This window comes from Callospermophilus lateralis, chromosome 10, assembly GCF_048772815.1.
Source record: "Callospermophilus lateralis isolate mCalLat2 chromosome 10, mCalLat2.hap1, whole genome shotgun sequence".
In the NCBI taxonomy this organism is placed as follows: domain Eukaryota; kingdom Metazoa; phylum Chordata; class Mammalia; order Rodentia; family Sciuridae; genus Callospermophilus; species Callospermophilus lateralis.
The window spans coordinates 2,013,219-2,033,758 of record NC_135314.1 but is presented as its reverse complement, the minus strand read 5'-3'; the positions used below and the strand labels follow the sequence as shown (position 1 = coordinate 2,033,758).

The window sequence follows — 20,540 nt, the reverse complement described above, 5'->3', positions numbered from 1 at the left end:
CTGTTAAGGCAGGGCCTGGGGCGACACTCTTTCACACCCACAGGTCACCACAGGGCAGCTTTGCCCCTCTGGGCTGGTGCTCCTGCTTGGTCTCACTTTTGTGTGTTCTGCAGACAGCTGGATAGAAAACGACAGCCTGTCGGTGGACAAGCACCCAGACGACCAGCTGGACTGCAGCAGTGTGCGGAGTAGAGGCAGTGTGGCCTCAGTTGCCAGCAGCGAGCACAAGGGCTTGCCCATGCCCCGGCTCCAGGCGCTCCCTGCCGGGCAGGTCTTCAACTCCAGCATGGGCATGCAGGTCCTGGTCATTCCCAGTCAAGATGACCATGTCCTAGAAGTCAGTGTGACATGACAACCTGCGGATTGGCCGGCACCGCAGACTGGCTGTGAGTGCACTTGAGGGATCGTGCCTGGACTGTTCTCTGGTGTAACATGCTAGTGCTAACCAGACTTTGGCTGTTCTGCTTGGCCAGGGAGGTGTCGGGGAATGGCATCAGTCAGCTGGTCAGTGGAGAAAGAGCATCCTTTGTGTTGTCTTTGGAACAGGATTTCTTGTCGTCTTCCCTCCCCTTCCCCGTGCTGGTGTCCAGTGTTTGCCCAGAACCCCAGCTTCTTTCACCTACCCACTCACTGCTCCTAACACACCTACCCTGGGTCTCCCCCACAGCCTCCCTCTGCTGGTTCTGTGTGCAGGCCCATCTGACTTTCAGATGGAAGTTCAGCAAGCCTTGCAGTCTTCCTGTGACATCTGTGTGCCCTCTGGCCACACAGCTGCCTGGCCTCCTGACCGGGAGGACTGTGAGTCTTCTAAGGGGTGAAATGCAACCCTTCCTTCCAGACCACTACTATGTGCTTTTCTACAGTAACACCTCCTAGGGCAGGTAGGCGGGGTGCAGGGTGGGCTTGGGAGGGAGCAAACCCCTTGTGTGCCTTGGGATGCCAGAGCCAGGCTGACTGGGAGGTCCACGGCTGAGCCTGCTAAAGGTACTTGAGGAAGTCTAGAACAGGGCATAAGGAACAATGCAGCATTGGAAGCTCTTAGGAAAGAATGTTTCTGGACCCATTTCCCCTAATGTTGATTGAATATCATATGCACTTGGAATTAAATATGTATTTAATTGTCATTACATATGTGAGGGTTAATATTGTTTACTTTTCTCACTTTTAAAGTCTGTACATGTAATTGTAACTGTATAATCAGCATCTTTCTTTTGCACCTTAAGTCTTAGAAGCTTAGATGCTCCATCTAAAGTACAGATTAGAGGGGTCTTCTTGGTGTGTTCCAGGCTGTGTGTAGGACTCAGGGCCTGGGGTAACTTCTGCTGGTCCACTCAGTTGCAGTCAGACCATACCAACAAGTTAATTTACTTTCAGTTGTAAATTTAATTGTATATATGGTTGATTTATTATTTTTAAAAGTACAGACTAACTAATGTAATGTTTATGTATAAGTTGCACCAAAAATCAAGGACAAAATAAATGTTTGTTTTTACTGGTGTGAAAGTTACAGCTTGTAAATAAGTGTTGTATGTATTAAACCTTTTCCAGCTCTCCAAAGCGATGTATTTTTGTACATATGAAATAGTTCTCTGAATTCACCGGTACAGTGTGCTTAGAATTGAACTTGTCGACATCAGTGGGAGCAGAGGGTGGGGCCTTGGTTAACTTGAGAGATCAGGAGCCTCTTCAGCAAGGCTGACCACAGCAGGTGCCACGCTCAGGAGGCTGAGGGGACAGGGAGCACAGAGCCCAGACTGAAGCCAAGCAACCGAGCAGTCATTTTCAGACTTCTGTACGTTGGCGTTTAACTCATTCAGTTAAATAAAGGTGGTGTGACTTTACCCCCTTTTTGATTTTTTAGAAATTGGAGAAGCGTGTAAAGAAGATATTCATATAAACTTGGTCAAACTAGGTAGGCAAATTAGAACTCCAGGCGCTAAAGTCCAGGGTCTCCAACGAGTTTTTTTTTTTTTTTTAATTATATATATATATAAATGATGCTTGGCTTGCCATCCTGCCCAGACCCTGAGCAAAGGTCTCTGTTAGCCTAGAGCCAAAAAAACAGGGCTTTTTGATATGCAGTTCCCCTGTTTTACCCTCTAGGAGAGGGGCAGGATTCAGTGTCTAGTTTATTCTAATTCGGTTTTCTGGCGTCTGCGTTCTCTGGTTGAATTTTCTAATTCCATATATCTACAGGAGGAAAACAAAGGGGAGGTTCAAAATGTTTATGGTGTCTCTTCTGATCTGGAAAATGAGTGAAACCAATTTTCTCCCAATCACTTAGAAGATCTTTAGCCAACTAAGATGAATGTTTGTTTTTTTTTTTTTTTTTGACAAAAGAATGTCATTCAAAAAAAAAAAAACACAACAAACAAACAATAACAACAACAAAAACATCTTTTGTCTCTTTAATTCACCATACAAGTAACCAAGAGGCTGTCACTGGATCTTTGTTGCAAGGTTTTGTGTTGAGGAGGCTGGTTTTGTTGAACAGTTGTGAAGCCTAATGCGATGTGTGTATCAAAAACAAAGAATACGTGGCCATTGTACAGGGAACCTGTGGAACATGTAAATGGAAAAGAAAACTGGTTATAATTTTTGTGAATTTCATGGGTTCTCCTATGATTGGAAAAATTATAACTCCTGATTCTCCTGTGGGAATTACTGTACCGAGATGGGTGACTTCTGCCTCAGCCCCGTGGGCGCCGCCGGTGGGTTCCTGCATTACCGAGTCTGCGGTCCCGAGGCCGGAAATCCCATAAAGACCCACAAGGCTTTATGCACCGTTTGTGTATAAAATAAACTGCATTTTAAAATGAAATAAACACCAGGCTTGTTTAATTTAAGATAAAAAGTCACGCTGCTTTCTCTATAGCTGCGCTGCTCTGCTCCACTGTCGACCACGAAGTCTGGTCCGTCGCCGCGCTCCTGGCTCTACCGTCGCCGGTCAGCACAGGCGGCCAGGCCGCCCGCGGCCGCGGCGCCCCCACTGGACGGGGCGGGACTCGCTCCGAGGGCGGGGTCCGCCCGAGCTTCCCAGGGAAAGTCATCTTCACACCCTTCGGCGACACTGTCAGGCTGCAGCCACTGTATCAAACCGTTTAAAATGTAAGCATTAAAACTCTGGAAACACCCAGTTGCACAAACCGTGCTTCTCTGAACCCCCTTCCGGGGGCGGTGCCTCGCGCTCCCGCCCTCTCGGCCCCGGGCCGCACGCTCTCGCCACGGCCCCAGCGCCTCGGAGGCCGAGGGAGGACGGCTGGCCGGGGGCAGCCGGCGCTGCGAGGCTCGGCGGGCGCCGGCCTCGGCCCGCCCCGTAAGCGCTGGGCGGAAGCCTCCCACGGCCCCCCGGAAGTGCCCGCGGCGGAAGTCGGTCTTGGCTCCGCCCCGGAAGTGCACTGTGTGCACCCACCTTCGCAGGTCGGCGCTCGGACTGGGGCGCGGCACGTGTGGTGGCTGCGATGAAGTTCGCGTACCGGGTGAGCAGGACAGTGGGCGCGGGAACCCCTGGTCGGCCTGAGGGAGGGGGCGGCCGCGAGGCGGAGGAAGGCAGGGTCGCACTGTGCTCGGCCCCGTCCCTGCGAGCGCTCCCTGTGTCACCAGTCGCAGCCGGAGCAGGACCCAGCAGTGCAAACCAGGCGTGGCGGTGTGTCCCCGAGGCGTCGGGCCCCAACCCTGCCCGCCCCCACAGGGTCCGAGGGCCCTGGAACGGCGACAGATGGCCCTCCTGCCCACAGAGACCGCCGCTCGGTGGCCCCTTGAAGCAGCCCCCCACCACCTTGCTAGTAGCCGCTGGGGGTCGCTGTGTGTGCGCTGAGCCCCTCTAGACGGCACGCGAGGTCCAGGTCTGCGGGGTGGACAGCATCTGTACGGCCAGTGCTGTCCTGTGACACTGTTGGGGATCTTGCACCCTGGATGCTCCTCGCCCTGGTCCACCGTTGTAGCTTTATTCTCATGAAATGTGAATTCTGTCGCCTCCCCCTGGCAGAGGCCGCCGCCGCTCTTGGGAGCTTACCCTTTTGGGGGAGCCCTGAGGTCCTGAGGATTGGTTTTTCCACTCTTGCCCAGGAAATGCCCCCGACATGAGCAGGAGCCCTGCAGCCTGGCCCTCGATTTCATCTCTTGTCAAGTACCCTCACTTTGCCCTTCAGGGAGTTGAGGCTATTTTGTTGTTGTTGTTGTTGTTGTTAAGAAGGCTTTATTTTCCTTTCAGTTCTCAAATTTGCTGGGTACAGTTTATCGGCGTGGAAACTTAAATTTCACATGCGATGGAAATTCAGTTATCAGTCCTGTGGGGAATAGAGTCACAATATTCGACCTTAAGAAGTAAGTATGCTGAAGTGACATTGATAACAGTGGTAACCTGTGTGTGAAGGCAGCTGGCATCTTTCTCGCCTGCCTTTTAGGGCACACCCATTAGTTAGGTGGCCTGAGACAGATCAAGGATTTAGTAGGGTCAGTAGTGGAACTGCCTGCCCAGTTCCTTGTTCTGTATTCTAGTGTCTTAGCTCAGCCCCTAATGTCTACAAGGCTGACATTATCTTTAATTGTGTCACTCAGGTCAGTAACATGGGAAAGGACCCTGCCTCTCCTATGGAGGTACAGGCAGGTGGTATGACTCAAGGTTAGTACCTCCCCATTGGTGGAGGTGTCTCAGTTCCCTAAGGCCAGATGTTGGTTGAGGGAGCAACCCCTGCTCAGAGGCTTCCTGGGTGGCCTTGCCTCCTAGTTGGATGGACAGTCCCATGGTATCCAGTTTCAGTTTGGCAGCTGGAGACCATTTTTGGTTGCTCAGGTTTAAATGTTTCTTCTGAATATGTGCATAGTTCCCCTCTGTCTGATTACAGGCAGCACTCAGTTCCTTCCCGGAAGTGTTGGAAAGTCCTTGGGCCAACCCTCCGCAATGGTCTGAGTGGCATCTTTTTGTTTCTGAGGCTGTTCCAAGTGGGTGACCCTGGGCCATGGTTTCTGCATCTGTAAGATGAGATGGCAGTGGTACCTGCTTTGCCTGCAGGCAGTAACTGGTGAAGGATGTCGCTGACCCCTGGGTCAGGTCGGCTCCTATGTTGTTAGGACTGTTTTGTTTAAATAACATCTAATGAGGGGCTCTCCAGAGTTAGGAGAACATGCTCACTAAGAATAAAACAACAGAACTAGAACCCAGCTCTGACACTTAGAGGCATACTCTATCATTATTGCTAATTCCTTTTTTGTTTGTTTCTTTGCATTTTCTTGTTTCTGTGAAAACATGAGCAGTGTGCCAACATGTGGCTATTGTGGTGGGACCCTTTGATGGGCACTCAGCTTGTTTCCAGTTTCCTGACTTTGAACTGCTACAGAATCTAATTGGATATCAGTCTAGAGGCAAAGTTGATTGTAACCAAAACCTGTTTTTAAGGGTTTTAGTGTGTCTTGCCAAGCTTCTTCCAGGGACCGTGCCATTCCTTCTTCCTCTGTGGGGAGTGTGAGAGATGAACTCTGTGCAGAATCATTGGCATGGAGACGAGGCCATGTGGGGAGGGTTGGCTTCTGGTCTGAAGCCAGCCCTGTCTCCTTTTGTCTGATGACACAGACCCACTGCACAACATGGTTTTTGTCTCTTTCAGCAACAAGTCTGACACACTACCCCTGGCCACTAGGTACAATATCAAGTGTGTGGGACTATCCCCAGATGGCCGCCTCGCCATCATTGTTGATGAAGGTAAGGGGGTGGGAGGAAGGACTAGGGTGTGAAGGTGGCATAAAGCAAACACCAGGTCCGCTGAGGGTGGGCCAGGGACTGAGACATCTACTGTACACTTCAGTGGGTCTCTAGGACAAACGTGTACCAAGGATGGGTTCTGCATCCTCTGTGACCTCCCCTGGGGCCAGAAGTCTAGTCACATAGGGGTCATGGTTAGCACAGGACCTTGCTATGGTTTGACCTTGCAGATGAGGCATGTGTGGTGTCTGGGGATCCCCAGGTAGCAGTAGGCTTGTACTTGGCCTCTTGCAGGGGGTGCTGCACTCCTGGTCAGCTTGGTCTGCAGGTCGGTGCTGCACCACTACCACTTCAAGGGCTCTGTGCACAGCATCTCCTTCTCTCCGGATGGCAGGTAAGGGTGGCTGGATCGCCAGCCCACCTGCCCACTTCCTCCCACTCAGGCTCAGGGCGGTCACCTGGGCACATAGCCCAGAACCTAGCTCTGACACTTAGAGGCATACTCTGTCATTACTGCTAGTTTTTTTTGTTTCTTTGCATTTTCTTATTTCTATAAAAAATGAGCAGCGTGCAGCAGCAGTGGGCACAGGAACCCCTGATCTGTTTGAGGGAGGGGCAGCCGCGAGGCAGAGGAAGGTGGGCTCTAGGTCCTCTAGCATTGCTGGTGTCCTGCAAGCAGAAGGCTTGTGTTGCAGGATGCCACTTGGTTCTGTTTCTTCGTGTTCCCTCCCATGGCCACCCCGCAGCCTCCAGGTCAAGCTGTGTCTTGAGGCTCTGCGGCATCAGGGCTGTCATTGGTTCTGAGTGTTGTCTGTGCCCCTATCTCCTATAGAAAGTTTGTCATCACAAAGGGCAACCTCGCTCAGATGTACCATGCCCCTGGGAAGAAGCGAGAATTCAACGCATTCGTCCTAGACAAGACCTACTTTGGGCCATACGATGAGACCACATGCATCGACTGGACCGATGACTCCAGGTGGGGCTGAGGTGCCTTTGACCAATCTCTGTAGCAGACAGCTTCCTTCTCACCCCCCAGGGTTGCATTTTGAAATGTCTTCACCTGAGCTTGTGTGGTGTGGGTGTGGCCCACAGTATTAGGCCCGGGCAGCTAGCTCCTGGTCAGGTCTGCAGTGATGTGGCATTTTATTACTGGAAATCAGACCACAGAATCTGGATCTTGGCGAGGAATGAGAATTGAGTTTCAGTCTGAGTCACCGCCACCCTAGGCAGCTGGGCTGCAGGAGTTGGTGTCATGATGTGCAGGCTGACTGCCTGAGGCCCTGCCACAGCAAGTCTGTGTCCACGGCTGTTCCTGCTCCAGAGGTGACCAGGGAGTTCCTGGCCTCCTAAAGATAGTTTGCATTCGATTGGGTCAGCAGCTGGTAGAGGTGGCATGGCTCTTGTTCACAGGACCACCTTGTTCTGCACCCAGGACAGGCTTGCAGTGTGGGAGAATGCACCCAGCATGCTTGAGTATCCTGTGGTGCCGGGTTTCTGTTCTCGAGACTAAAAGACTTGGGGGTCACTCCAGTTGAACTGGGCTGACTGGGCTACACAAAATAACCACACAAGAGACACAATACCTTTTTCTTTGGGGTTGCTGTGACGGCTCCTCTGACCTTAAGGGTCTGCAGAAAGAGAGCGAGAGCACGCGCTGACCCCTTTTATTGAGGAGAAGCTATTCAAATGAGGCAAGGGGTCAGGTTTCAGGGGACTGAGTATCTTCATGTCGTCCACTGTCAGCAGGTTGACTGACACCTGGGTAGGCCACACCCAAGGGCACAGTGAGAGAAGGGGACACACACAAGGCACTTCCATGGAAGATTCTATCCTAAACAGGGGAAGGGATTATATTACAAAGGAACAGGTGAGCGTAGCTCCACCCATGGGGCCGTAGCAAGACACACCCATGCACGAGACACTGACCCTCGCAACCAAGAAGGGTGGGGAAAGCTCTGCCACATTCCTGCAACTGAGCGCCTCAGCACCCAGCCAGGGAGTATGACTCAGTCACGTGTAAGGATGGTTTCCCACACTGTGGGTCAGGCTTGGTCAGGTGTACCTTGTGGCTGTCCTCCTTCCACCAAGGGCCCCTAAGTCCTATGCGTATGACTATTTGTGCCATATACAGAGTGCACGGAATTGAGTGCACCTGGAGGGTATAAGGAGGTGGCCTCCCAGGAAAGGCACATGATGGGTGCAGCAGCTCCAGAGAGGAGACAGGGCTGCTTTGGGAAGCCTTTCCTGTGCCCACAGGCACCCGAACCACCTCTCAGTCCCTCACAGGGGATCAGTCGTCTCTGCACAGCTCATGTTGGAGGGCAGATGAGTCTCCATTGCCATGGACTGCTGTAGTGGTAGTGGCACTTGGTCACAAACGCTGAGGAGCTGTGTTGTCTTGTTCCAGGTGCTTTGTGGTTGGAAGCAAAGACATGTCCACCTGGGTGTTTGGAGCTGAACGCTGGGACAACCTCATCTACTACGCACTGGGGGGACATAAGGATGCCATCGTGGCCTGTTTCTTCGAGTCCAACAGCCTGGATGTATGCCCTGGGCCCCAGATCCCTAGGCCAGCAGTGATGGGGGAGTGCCCTGGGGCAGGCTGCAGGTCCTTCCTCCCGGAGCTGCTGCTTGGCTGTCCTGTTTGTCGGGGAGACCTTTAGGGTTGCAGTTCAGAGGGGCCTTGAGTGGAACTGTACCCAGAAGCTAAGCTGGAGAGGGGGTTCTTGGTTGTAGAGGCTTGTGGCTGGCCTGGGTCAGGTGGGTTGGCTCAGGCCCAGCCATGTGCTTCCCTTGCAGCTGTACTCACTCAGCCAGGATGGAGCCCTGTGTGTGTGGCAGTGTGACACACCCCCAGAGGGCCTGAGGCTGAAAGCCCCCACAGGCTGGAAGGCAGATCTGCTGCAGCGAGAAGAGGCGGAGGAGGAGGAGGAGGAGGAGGAGGAGGAGGAGGGACAGAGAGAGATCACCATTCGGGGGAAGGCCACACCTGCTGAGGAGGAGAAGAAGGGAAAAGTGAAGTACTCACGTCTGGCCAAGTAGGTCTTGAGGGCAGTGGTGGCCTTGGTATGGTACTTGTGTGGTGGTGGCGTCTCCTACCCTCAGATGTAAACGTGGGTTTCACATGGAGGTCCAGAGGACAGACCTTAGTCTGGATCTGGGTTTGAGACCCCATGAGTACTTGTGGTGTTGAGACCATGCCCAGGACCTAGAGCCCCGGCCACTGCCGTAGTGATCTGGGGCAGGACCTAGAGGCGGGGCAGAGAGGGAGGTGTGCCTGAGAATGCTGTGGCTTTGCCAGCCCCTGCACTGCTCAGTGCAGGAGCCCTCCTCTGCCTCGGGACAAGGGGTCCATGGAGCGCTCAGCAAGAGCTGGGCTGAGGTGATGAGGTATGAGACGAAGGCGAGGAGGACGCATTGGTGGACCTTAGCTGGGTGTGAAAGCTGGGTTCTCTGGCTCCTATCCCCTAGAGTCTGGGCTGCCCCTCCTCCAGGCATACCACCCTCTCCTGCTGCACGATTAGCACCCACCCAGTCAGCCATTCAGACTGGGGTGGGCTGTAGGTCACTGCTCTCACAGTTGTGAGCATCCCTGCATCGGCTGGGCTGGGCAGCTCCACGCACTTCATTTTCTCTAGCAGCATACACCCAGGTGGGTGACCAGGACCTCACAGACTAGGGTTGTGGCCTCTCCAAACCAGGTCTGTTGGGTGGCTGAGAAACTGTCCTAGAGTCAGGGTACAGGGCCTAGGTAGGTTGTGGTCACTTGAGGACCATGCATCCCCTGTAACCTGCCCTGTTGTGTATTTTACTAGCCTAGATGTCTCCATTCGGCAGTTACTTTGGCCTGGACCTATTCTCTGTCTAGCGAGGCCCCCTCCCAGTTGAGAGGCAGACAGAATGAGAGGTGCACAGTGGTAGTGTGGCTGTGTGGGATAGCAGGTGGCCTCATGCTAGGCCATGGGGTGGGGGTGTTCATGTTCAATTCTGTTCTGGAGGTTCCCTGGCTTGAAGGGGAGTGGACCTTGGGGAGGGACAAGGGCAGGACCTTGGGGCTGGTGCAGCTGGACTAGACTGGCCTTGGAGGTGCCGGGCTAAGAGGGAATTTAGGATGTGAGAGGAGGGAGCGTGCTGGGCCGTGGGCAGACGGAGGTGGAGATGGGGGAGCAGGTCCGGCTGGACTTTGGGTGCCCGTGGGAGTCTCAGAACAGTGCAGCTGGAGTGAGGAGTTGGGTGAGGACTGAAGGAGACCCCAGGAAGGAGGAGCTGCAAGGCACTGTCCAGTGAGGGTCACTCATGGCAGGGACTGCAGTCACCAGTGTAGAGTGCGGGGGATGGCCCTTTTGGCATCAGTCACCTTAAGAGGGAAAGGTGAGGACAGCTGTGCTGTGCATATGTGGAGCCAGGAATGGGTTAGATCACATAAAGCCAGAGGTGTCATCAGGGTCACCTTGGTTGTACAGGCAGGAAGTGATGGGCACCCACCCCCTGGCTCCCTGTAGGTGATGTTCCCTGTGAACACCTTACCCTCTTTGGCAAGGGGCAGGAGGGGAGACCATCTAAGAGGCATTGTTTACTTTTGTGTTGTTGTGACCAAAACACCTGTCAAGGATCACCTCCAGGAGGAGGAGTGTGTTTTTGGTTCATGATATCAGAGGTCTCAGTCCATAGGTGGCTGACTCCATTGTTCTGGGTCCATGGTGAGGCAGCAGCATCATGGTGGAAGGGCCCAGCAGAGCAAAGCTGCTCAGCTGCTGGCTAGGTCAGGAAGCAGAGTGGGGCCAAGGCTGCAGGGAAGAACAGGCACCCCTCCAGGGGCCCTCCTCCAGACATACCACCCTCTCCTGCTGCACGATTAGCACCCAGTCAGCCATTCAGACTGGGCTGGGCTGTAAGGTCACTGCTCTCACAGTCCAGTTGTGAACATCCCTGCATTGGCTGGAGCTTTTGGGGGGCACTTCATATCCACACAATAAGAGGTGTCTTGGTCCCGAGCTCAGAACATAGCTGAGTGAGCCGGTGCCCGGGTGCAGCTGGGGTGTGGCCATCTGAGGTGAGCAGGGTGATTTGCCAGCTAGGTCCATGGTCCTCCTTCTACAGTACTCCACCTATCAATCCAGGTACTTCTTCAATAAAGAAGGAGACTTCAACAGCGTGACAGCTGCGGCATATCACAAGAAGATTCACCTCTTGGTCACAGGTTTTGCTTCTGGAATCTTCCATCTGCATGAGCTCCCAGAATTCAACCTCATCCACTCACTGAGGTGAATCCTCTGCTCACTGGGCTTTCGTGCACCTGCCCCGGGGCCTAGTGATTGCTGGGGGGCCATCAGGGAGCCTGCTACAGTCCCCGGCCTGTAGCCTGTGTTGTGGCCCTGGATTTTGGTCTCAGAGTTGGTGTTTTTATTCTTTATCCTTGGTTTTTCTCTTCTGTTCTTCATCTTTGAAACAGAAAAAAATTAAAATACTAGTTCCACAAGTGAGTGCGGTTGAGGATGCTGCAGGGAGAGGGGCGGCCCTGGGTTGACGGGCACTCCTCTGCTCATCTCTTCTTACCCTTTTCTGCTCAGCATCTCGGATCAGAGGATCACTTCAGTTGCCATCAACAGCTCTGGGGACTGGATTGCCTTTGGCTGCTCAGGTTTGTTTCCATGCCGAGCTGTAGAGATCGAATGTCCTAGAAAAGTCTGCCAGAGCTCCATTGAGGCCCCTCGGTGTCGTGGGCTTCAGGCCACGCGGCACAGGCCATGGCTGTGAGCAGAACAGCTCCTCAGGGGCTTACGTGGCCAGGAGAGTGATTTCCAGGGTGATTGCTCCTCTCCTGTCTGGGGCCTGGGGTTTCTTGTCTGACTTGTTGTCCTACCCATAGCTCCTTGAATGGCCTCTTGGCCTCAGTCTCTAGGTCTGCAGTCGTGGCTAGTGGCCTGCACTCCAGCCACCTGCCAGGCAGGGGCTGCTCTCTGCCCTGGTCCTTGGGTCTGTGCTGTGTGCAGTGCCTATGAACAGGGCAGTCTAGGCCCAGCTGACCTGGGGTCAGGATCAGTCAGGGACTTGTGGTCCTGTACCCACAGGCCTTGGCCAGCTGCTGGTGTGGGAATGGCAGAGCGAGTCCTATGTGCTGAAGCAGCAAGGCCACTTCAACAGCATGGTATCTCTGGCCTACTCCCCGGACGGGCAGTATATCGTCACTGGTGGGGATGACGGCAAGGTGAGCATTGGCCAGCACTGGACAGCAGGCAGCTGGGTGGGCCTTCATCCATGCAGAGTTGTGGCTGGCTCCTGCTGGCTTCTGGAGATTGGGGACATGTACAGGAATTTGAATGGCGAGGGCTGGGGTGTCCCTGTGTCCCCATTTCTGCCCCAGCTGGGTCTGAAGTGGCCAGGTGCTTGCTTTTCTGCCTTAGGCTTCGCTCACCTGGAGGCAGGTGGCTGGCTGTGCTCACACTGTCCCTTGGGTTCCGCTGCAGGTCAAGGTGTGGAACACCCTCAGTGGCTTTTGCTTCATCACTTTCACGGAACACTCCAGTGGAGTCACTGGTGTGGCATTTACTGCCACCGGCTTTGTCATCGTGACCTCTTCCCTGGACGGCACCGTGCGTGCCTTCGACCTCCACAGGTGAAGGCTTCTGCCGTGGGTGTGGCTGCCCACGTACAGGCGAGGGTGTCTGACACTGGCCTGTAATGCCAGCCGTTGGCTTCTGTCCCCACAGGTACCGGAACTTCCGCACCTTCACCTCTCCGCGCCCCGCCCAGTTCTCCTGTGTGGCCGTCGACTCAAGCGGGGAGATCGTCTCTGCCGGGGCCCAGGACTCCTTTGAGGTCTTCGTGTGGTCCATGCAGACGGGCAGGCTCCTTGACGTAAGAGCCAGCGTGTCCCTGGGCCATGCCCTGATGGGGAAGGGGCCACCCTGGTCTGGCCCCCAGAGCACTGGCGTGCGGGCTGGGGACGTGGGGCCCTCTCCTGCAGGCCTGGCAGAGGGCAGGGGTGGAGCTGGCCTCCCTCTCACGTGTGGTGTGGAGCTCTTGGAGCACCGTGTCAGCCCTTCTCACACCTCTGTGCCTCTGTAGGTTTTATCTGGCCACGAGGGGCCCATCAGTGGTCTGTGTTTTAATCCAATGAAGTCCATCCTGGCCAGTGCCTCCTGGGACAAGACGGTGCGCCTGTGGGACATGTTCGACAGCTGGAGAACCAAGGAGACGCTGACCCTCACGTCCGATGGTGAGCTGCAGCTGGGGTTGGCAGACAGTGACCCGGGGCCATAGTGTGTCTTGCTCTTGTCTAGCTCTGGTCTCATCTCGTCCCTCTGTCTGCCTGGCTCTTGGTTGTGTGTGTGACATAAGCCTAGCAGGTGAGAAGAATAGCCTACACCCCGCAGTGGAGGGCAGCCCGGGCAACACCGGGCGGCAGTGCTTCTAGCATCACGCCCCTGGGGCTGGGGGGGTTCACCTGGGCTCCCAGTCTGCTGCACACAGGGCTCCCAGGGGCAGCTGCTCCCCCTGCTTTCTAAAGTTGCTGCTGTGCTTGACCAGTCAGTGGCTGGTGCACTGCTGATGCGCCTGGGAATGAGCCCGCTGTGGGGATGCCTGACCACCCCTCATCTTTCCTGAATCAGGCCTTAGGCCGTGCTTCACCCCCCACCCCTAGTCCAGGCTCAGCACTGCAGCCCTCTCCTACATGTCTTCTCTGCACTTGGCCTGTCCATTTACCCCTGAGTGGTCTTTCTGTGACTCAGCTGCCAGCCTCACCTCTGTCCAGTCCAACCTGATCAGGGGTCCTGGGCGTCTCCCTGCCCCCTCCAGCTTGTTCCCAGCCAGGTGTGCAGTTCCCTTGCATGTTGGCGTTGGCACCTCCCTGCGCACTGGAGGGGCTGTGGGTCTCCTGGGGTGTGGAGCACGGCCTGTCGGCCAAGCTGGAGGTCTTTCTCAGAGCTGAGGCTTGTTTTTCTCTAGCTCTAGCTGTGACTTTTCGGCCTGATGGTGCAGAGCTAGCTGTGGCCACGCTAAACTCACAGATCACCTTCTGGGACCCTGAGAATGCGATACAGACGGGTTCCATCGAAGGCAGACATGACCTCAAGACAGGCAGGAAGGAGCTGGACAAGATTACGGCCAAGCACTCGGCCAAGGGCAAGTGAGTGCCAGCAGGGCACAGGCCAGAGCTGCTTCGCATGCTCCTGTTGGCTATCAGCTTGTAGGGACTGATGGTTTCTGAGGCATTCCCCCAACCAGGACCCTGGGACCAATTTCCTACAGCCACTTTTTTATGGGTTCGGGGGGGTACCAGGGATTGAACTCAGAGACAACCACTGAGCCACACTCCCAGCCCTATATTGTATTTTATTTAGAGATGGGGTCTCACGGAGTTGCTTAGCATGTCACTGTTGCTGAGGCTGGCTTTGAACTCGTGATCCTCCTCACTCAGCCTCCCAAGCCGCTGGGATTACAGGCCTGCGCCATCACACCCAGCCCTACAGCCACTTTCTTTCTGGTGTAATTCTTAGTTCTTGAGAGTACCACTGCAGGAGAAAGGGGTTGGGGAGGCAGTCTTAATTTGCTGAATGTGAATGTGCACAGCCCAAAGTCTGAACCAACTCCAAACCTCCCTCTCTCCAATGATGTCATCAGTCTGATGTTTAAAACAAAAAGGCCCAAAGCTGCCCTGCACGAGAGCAGACCCAGCCTCTGTACACCAGCTGCCTTCCAGGGGCTTGGCAGGCATCCACCGGGCCTGGTTCTGTATCGGTGGGGAACCACCAGGCTGTTTCTGCAGTGGCTGCCCTGTTTTGCATTCCCACCAGTTACGCACCAGGTCCCTTTTCCCTGTGTTGTCACCAACCTTCTTTCCTTAGATAGAGCCACTCTGCTCGGGTGCATTGGTGTCCAGAGCCGGTATTCCTCTGCCCAGCAGAGGTGGTGCGCTTGCTGGCTCTGCCCTCCGTGGAGGAGGGGTAGGGCCTTGCTGCGCACTCACGGGTGTCTACTGAGCTGTGGTGGTTCTTCCCGTTTGGCATGAAGCCTTTGCGGGTGGGGATTTGCAGATACCTTCTCTTCTAAGTTGCTTTACTTTCTGTGGTGGTGTCACAAATTTGGGTGGCATCCAGTTTCTATTTTTTATTTTTCTGCTGTCCCTTATTCTTTTAGTGTCATATCTCAGAAACCGTTGCTGTCCCAAGGCCATTGTTCCCTGTTTTGGCACCCAGGCAGTCAGGGCATAGCTGCTGCGTTTTGCAGACCTACCAAGGGACTGTGGGAGAGCTGGAGGTGGGTGGGTGACTGTATGTGCCAACATGGACCTGGTTTTAGCCACGTGATCCTGTTCTCTCCTGGCAGATGTGTTTGGTTCTCTCCTGACAGAGTGGGTGCACACACTGTTGGAGGCCGTGGGTGTGAGAGTCTTACGTGAGGTCAGGCAGGGAGCCTCAGGGGCGTTGGAGAGGAGAGAGAGCTCACCTTTGGAGATGCTGGTGTGGGGTTCTGACTTCTTCAGAGCTGCACGTCAAGAGGCCTGGTGTGATTCTGAATGCCTTTGTCCTCTGCCCAGGGCCTTCACCACTCTGTGCTACTCTGCAGACGGCCAGAGTATCCTGGCGGGGGGCATGTCCAGGTTTGTGTGCCTTTACCATGTCCGGGAGCAGATCCTGGTGAAGCGGTTTGAGCTCTCCTGCAACCTCTCTCTGGACGCCATGGAGGTGAGCAGTTGTGTGGGCCCTGACATAGGTGCTTCTGACAACCTGGGCCCTAGCCAAGCTGTGAGGTCAGCATCAACATACAGCTGTGGCTGGCTGAGCGGGTTCCTGAGCCACATGCCTGCAGTACCTGCCAGGGCCTGGCACTTTCCCCACTTTTAGAGTTTGACCTCACCTGAGCGGGTGGCCAGGGCTGGAAGCCCAGTGCACTCACTGGCTTGGGCCATACACTAAGCCCTGTAAGGGAAGGAGTCGGGGTGGAAGGTGCTGGTGGGCTGCCTGCACCTGGGCCATCCATCTGGTTGCAGTGTGGGAGGGCTCTTCCTCCACTGTCCACAGGTGCCTGCCCTCTGCACACCTCAGACTGTGGTCCAAGTCGCTCCTTGTGCCCTGGTCTCACAGGAGTGCAGGGTGTGGACTGAGGAGAACCGAGGCCTCTGGGCAGAGTTGAGGGCCTTCTGTGGTGCCAGAAGCCACCCTCCTGCTCCTGAGAAAGTGTCCACATTTCCCTCGGGGAGCAGCTGCCCTCATGTGCAAGCAGATGTCCGCTGTGGGCGAGGGCCTGTCCCTGTAATGGTGGCAGTGGTGTCCAGTGTGCAAGGGTGAGTGGGACTCCTACACTCGGCTCCAGTGGCCTCCACCCTGCGCTTTGTGCAGCCAGCCCTGGAGGAAGACTGGGGACCGGGAATAGCACCCCTTGGTCTTGTCCTGTGTTCTCAGGGCCCACTTGTGGTCTAGTCTCCATTCCACTCATGGCTAGAGGCTCATCCACTGTGGGCGGCTTGTCTGCTTGGCATACAACAAGAGAGGGAGATGAGGAGAAGGTGTTCATGGCTCTTGCTGTTCTAGGAATTTCTGAATCGAAGAAAGATGACGGAGTTTGGCAACCTGGCACTCATTGACCAAGATGCCGGGGAAGAGGACGGGGTTGCTATTCCGTTGCCAGGTGTGAAGAAAGGTGAGCAGAGGTCCCCTTCTGTGTCTTGCCTGTCGCCTGGTCTTCTTTGTGCAGTTTTTCTGCTCTCTTGGTTGGGGCTGCAGTTTGCGGAGTCAGCAGTTACTGCATCTTGGTGTCTTGCTGCATGTGGGGGTGTGTGCCTGGGGAAGACCCAGCAGGTGGGGTGCTGGTGCCACCATCCCTGCTGGGCACAAAAGACTGTCCTGTGAGTTGCTGCACGCAGCTATGCCACTCTGCCCTGTGGGGGTACAGGGTGGATCAGGGGTTCCTGTGCATCTTCTGATTACTGGGGAGCAATCTGAATATACTTGCTCCCCAGTAACTGCAGTCGTTCTTTTCTTCCCAGGTGACATGAGTTCTCGCCACTTTAAACCTGAAATCAGAGTGACTTCACTGCGCTTCTCTCCCACTGGTGAGTCCTGAGTGAAGGGTTGTTGGTCCCAACGTGTCATGACCTGTGTTCCCAGTGACGAGGTCAGTCAGAGCTGCCCTCAGGCTCTGCACTGCACTGTGTCCCTTACAGGTGGGAATATGGTGATGAACCCTGCTGCCATATGGTCTCCTTGTCCCTGAGAAGGGACTGCTATTGAGAGGTCCTGCCCCAGGCACATTAACCTTTGGTATGTGGTGGCTCAGGGCCATCCTGGGAGGTGGCCTCCTCAGGCCTATTAAGCGCACTCAGGCGTGCAGGAGGGTCCATCTGGGCCTTTCAGGAACACGTGGTCCCCTTGGGCAGAGCAAGGTGAGGATCATCAGCCAGCACTTTCCAAAATGGATGAAGCAAAAAGCCAGGTGCAGAACCTCTCATGAGCCTTGCATCCTGTGAACCAGAGGCCCCCAGGGCCACTTCTGCCCAGCCACCTAGGGGTTTTTTTTTTTTTTTGGTAATGGGATTGAACTCAGGGTGCTTAATCATTGAGCCACATTTCCCATCCGGTTTTATATTTTATTTAGAGACAGGGTCTCACTGAATTGCTAAGTGCCTTGCTAAGTTTCTGAGGCTGGCTTTGAAATCAACGATCCTCCTGCTTCAGTCTCCACAGTCACTGGCATGGCCAGCATGCACCACCACACCCGGCCAGCACCCTAGTTTTGTAGCTCAGGTTTTCCTGAGACAATCACTTGTGATCGTGTCCCAGGCACTGTGCAGCTGCAGCAGGGACCATTTGGCTTCTCTCATACTGAAAAGTTTACAGCCTCCTGGTGCAAGCAGAGGGAACAGGCACGTGTGTCCTTGTGCAGGCAGTAGGCCTGGGTGCCGTCCACCAGGGTGACCCAGGCAGTTCCTTCCCCAGGGGCAGGGTGGCAAAAGGAAGATGTCCCGGTGCCCTCCTGCACTTCGGTGTTTGGACCGTGAGCATGTATTTAACATCTTGCCTTTCTTTTAAAGATTGAGAAATCTCTTTCACTCTTCATCGCCAGGGCGCTGCTGGGCAGCCACCAGCACAGAAGGGCTCCTCATCTTCTCCCTGGATGCCCAGATGCTCTTCGACCCATATGAGCTGGACACCAGCATCACCCCTGGGCGGGTACGGGAGGCCCTGCACCAGCAGGAGTTCACTCGGGCCATCCTTATGGCCTTCCGGCTCAACGAGAAGAAGCTGATACAAGAAGTCCTGGAGGCCGTGCCGCGGGAAGACAGTGAGCAGGGGCCTGGTCGGGTGGAAGCTCAGGGGCCCGAGGTGTTGCTCTCTTTGCTACTTTGGTTCGTCACAGAATAAGCGTAGCTTTTCTTTTGCAGTTGAAGTTGTCAGTGCTTCTCTTCCTGAGCTGTATGTAGAAAGGGCACTTGAGTTTTTAGCTTCCTCATTTGAAGTGTCTCGTCACCTTGAATTCTACCTCATATGGACACAGAAGTTGCTCATGTCCCATGGACAGAAGCTGAAGCCCAGGTATGCTGGGCTTCCCTGCTGTTGGTGTGACCTTTCACATGGCCAGCTGATCCTGGTGATGATGGGGAGCTTTGTGTTCAAGAGCAGCATTCACTGGGGCCTGGTGTTGCCCCCCAGTAACCACTGCACTCTGAGGGTGTCTCCTTTCCAGTGCAGGGCGGCTGCTGCCTGCCGTCCAGTTCCTTCAGAAGAGCCTCCAGCGGCACCTGGATGATCTGGCAAAGCTGTACGTGCGGGGCTGGCAGTAGGGTGGGGTTCAAGCTCTTGTCATGGGTTCTGTGCCTGGGACTGCTCCCTGCACCACCTAACCTGAGCACAGAAGGTTCCAGTGTTGGAGAGAGTGCCACCCATGCTGGGTTTGAAGCACAGCTTTGGTGCAGCTGGTGCTAAAGGAGCTGAGCCAAAGAAGGGGTGTGCCTGAGGTATAGCTTGAACCTCCAACCTCAGGGCGTTTGTCACAGTCCTAGGATGGGGTTGTCTGTTGTGGATTTGCATGTCTCCTGCATGAGCAGTAGGAGCTGGCTGTTACAGGGTGCCTAGTGTTGATGATGATAGTGTATGTAAGGGGCTTGGACAGTGCCTGGACACTGAAGGTACTCTGCAAGGCCACCCATTCTGCTTAGACAACCTGACTGCGTCTCCCAGCTTGCCCTGTCAGGATGTCTGCTTCTTTTTGGTGCCCATCTGGGCTGGTGACAGGTCTGTTCCCTGCCCTCTCTGAGTCCCTGGGCCAAGGCTCGAGTCTGGTCCCAGTGGTGTTCTATCTTTGAGCTGTCCCCCGTCTTTATAATGGGGCTCAGAGTCTAGAACAAGCCCTTCCTCAAATGCCTCTGCTTCCTTGGCATCAAGGCTTCCCTGCAGGAAGGCTGGGGCTTTAGGGTGCCATTCCTCATCTGGTGGCTTGTTGCTGATTTGCTGGTGTGCCCCGACTGTGGGTCTGGGGGAGGACCCTGCCTAGCCAGCCCGTTGCCCCGGTGATCCTTCAATGAGTCGGTTTGCTACCTTCCTGGGAGCTGTTGGTGTCAGGAATGTGTGATGTGACCAACTGACTCAATCAGTGCGAGGGCCTGGCAGGGAGGCTGTTCATTTGGGCAGAACCCAGATCTGGGCAGGGAAGGCAGAGGATCCTGTGGAGCAGGTGGGCCAGGGTGCTGGTGGAGTGGAGCTGATGCCTGAACTGACGTGATGCCCTGTACCCACAGCTGTGACTGGAACCGCTACAACCTGCGGTATGCTCTGGCCATCTCCAAGCAGCAGGGTGTGAAACGCCCCCTGGACCTGCCAGGAGTTGAGGATGATGGGGAAGCATCCGATGAGGACAGTCTGCACCTGCTGGGAGGGGCCGGAGATGAGCCCACTGACACTGCAGCTCCTGATTGTCTTGGTTGAGACCTTCCAAAGGGATGGAACCTCTGTCACCTGGGCCCAGGACATGGGAGTACATCCAGAGTGCTGGGATATTGTCACAGGGTCTCCCTTTTCCGTTGAGAAGCACACAACCCATCAGGACAGCGAGCCAACCTGCTAGCACCCGGCAGGCACCTGTGTGCCATGGGCCAGGATCCCACAGTAGGACTTTCTAACATTGCCTTCACAAAATGTAAATAGGTTCATGTTTGTGGACTCATATAAACTTAATGGAAGTTATTTATATTTTTAATACAAAGTCCTAAAGATAAACTTGGGATTAGAAACATGAGATTGTGGAAATGTGTTAACATATGTTAGTGGGTATGAGAAGCTGAACGGCACGCGCGGGATGAGGCAGGGAAGGCAGGGCAAGTGGCCGCCTGCGTGGGCCTGTGCTCAGGTGATCTGTCTGCACAGGTCAGGGCAGGGAGCCCCTCAGAACGCTGACATTGGAGGGTGTACATGGGGGAGCTCGCTCAGAGCTACTGTGCCAGCCTGCACAGCCACACAGTGCCACCCCCGACTAGCGCGGGACATAAAACAAAATACAGACACAACTTACCCTTACACAAGCTTCAGGATGGCTTCCCTGGCTCTCAGCCTCAGGTTCCCAAAAAGGGAGAGCAAGAGAAAGTCGCGAGAGGCTGGCGAGAGAGCAAGCGAGCACGTTCGGAAGTCAGCTTTTCTAGGGGGGACACTGTTCTTAGAAGGTTCCATCCATAAAAGGGCAGAAGGGGTAGGATTTCAAGGGAACAGGTGAGTGTAACTCAATGCCAGGGGCACTCCTACAAAGAAGACAGTCTTGCTGCCCAGCTGGGTCAATGCCCAAGCCACAACAAATGTGGTCAGACTGGTGCAGCAGGCCTGGAAGGTGTGGTCATTCAAAGCTGCAG

General features: G+C 54.8%; 2 protein-coding genes and 1 long non-coding RNA gene across 6 annotated transcripts in view; 2 read left to right on the top strand and 1 right to left on the bottom strand.

Moving 5' to 3' along the window:
• Nucleotides 1–2,825, top strand: part of Trappc10 (trafficking protein particle complex subunit 10) — a 76,765-nt gene extending 73,940 nt beyond the window's left edge. For all 4 annotated transcript variants that reach the window (XM_076867173.2, XM_076867175.2, XM_076867174.2 and 1 more), the window contains one exon: nucleotides 114–2,825. In XM_076867173.2, coding sequence (XP_076723288.1) covers nucleotides 114–352 — 239 coding nt within the window. In that variant the 3' untranslated portion in view covers nucleotides 353–2,825. The remainder of the gene's footprint in view (nucleotides 1–113) is intronic.
• On the bottom strand, nucleotides 2,393–3,336 carry LOC143408000 (uncharacterized). The gene is made up of 2 exons (XR_013092443.2): nucleotides 2,671–3,336; nucleotides 2,393–2,557 (listed from the first exon to the last, which is right to left on the bottom strand). It is a non-coding gene; the product is annotated as an uncharacterized LOC143408000 (long non-coding RNA).
• A 64-nt stretch (nucleotides 3,337–3,400) lies between these two features.
• On the top strand, nucleotides 3,401–19,933 carry Pwp2 (PWP2 small subunit processome component). The gene is made up of 21 exons (XM_076868027.2): nucleotides 3,401–3,479; nucleotides 4,214–4,326; nucleotides 5,607–5,701; nucleotides 5,996–6,095; nucleotides 6,534–6,677; nucleotides 8,109–8,244; nucleotides 8,501–8,739; nucleotides 10,822–10,965; nucleotides 11,272–11,342; nucleotides 11,773–11,909; nucleotides 12,169–12,317; nucleotides 12,412–12,559; nucleotides 12,770–12,920; nucleotides 13,652–13,832; nucleotides 15,243–15,390; nucleotides 16,237–16,345; nucleotides 16,692–16,757; nucleotides 17,768–17,986; nucleotides 18,087–18,237; nucleotides 18,389–18,463; nucleotides 19,440–19,933. Exons 1-21 carry the CDS (start codon nucleotides 3,462–3,464, stop codon nucleotides 19,624–19,626), a joined length of 2,781 nt encoding a protein of 926 aa, XP_076724142.2. The 5' UTR covers nucleotides 3,401–3,461; the 3' UTR covers nucleotides 19,627–19,933.
• The last annotated feature ends 607 nt before the right edge of the window (nucleotides 19,934–20,540 follow it).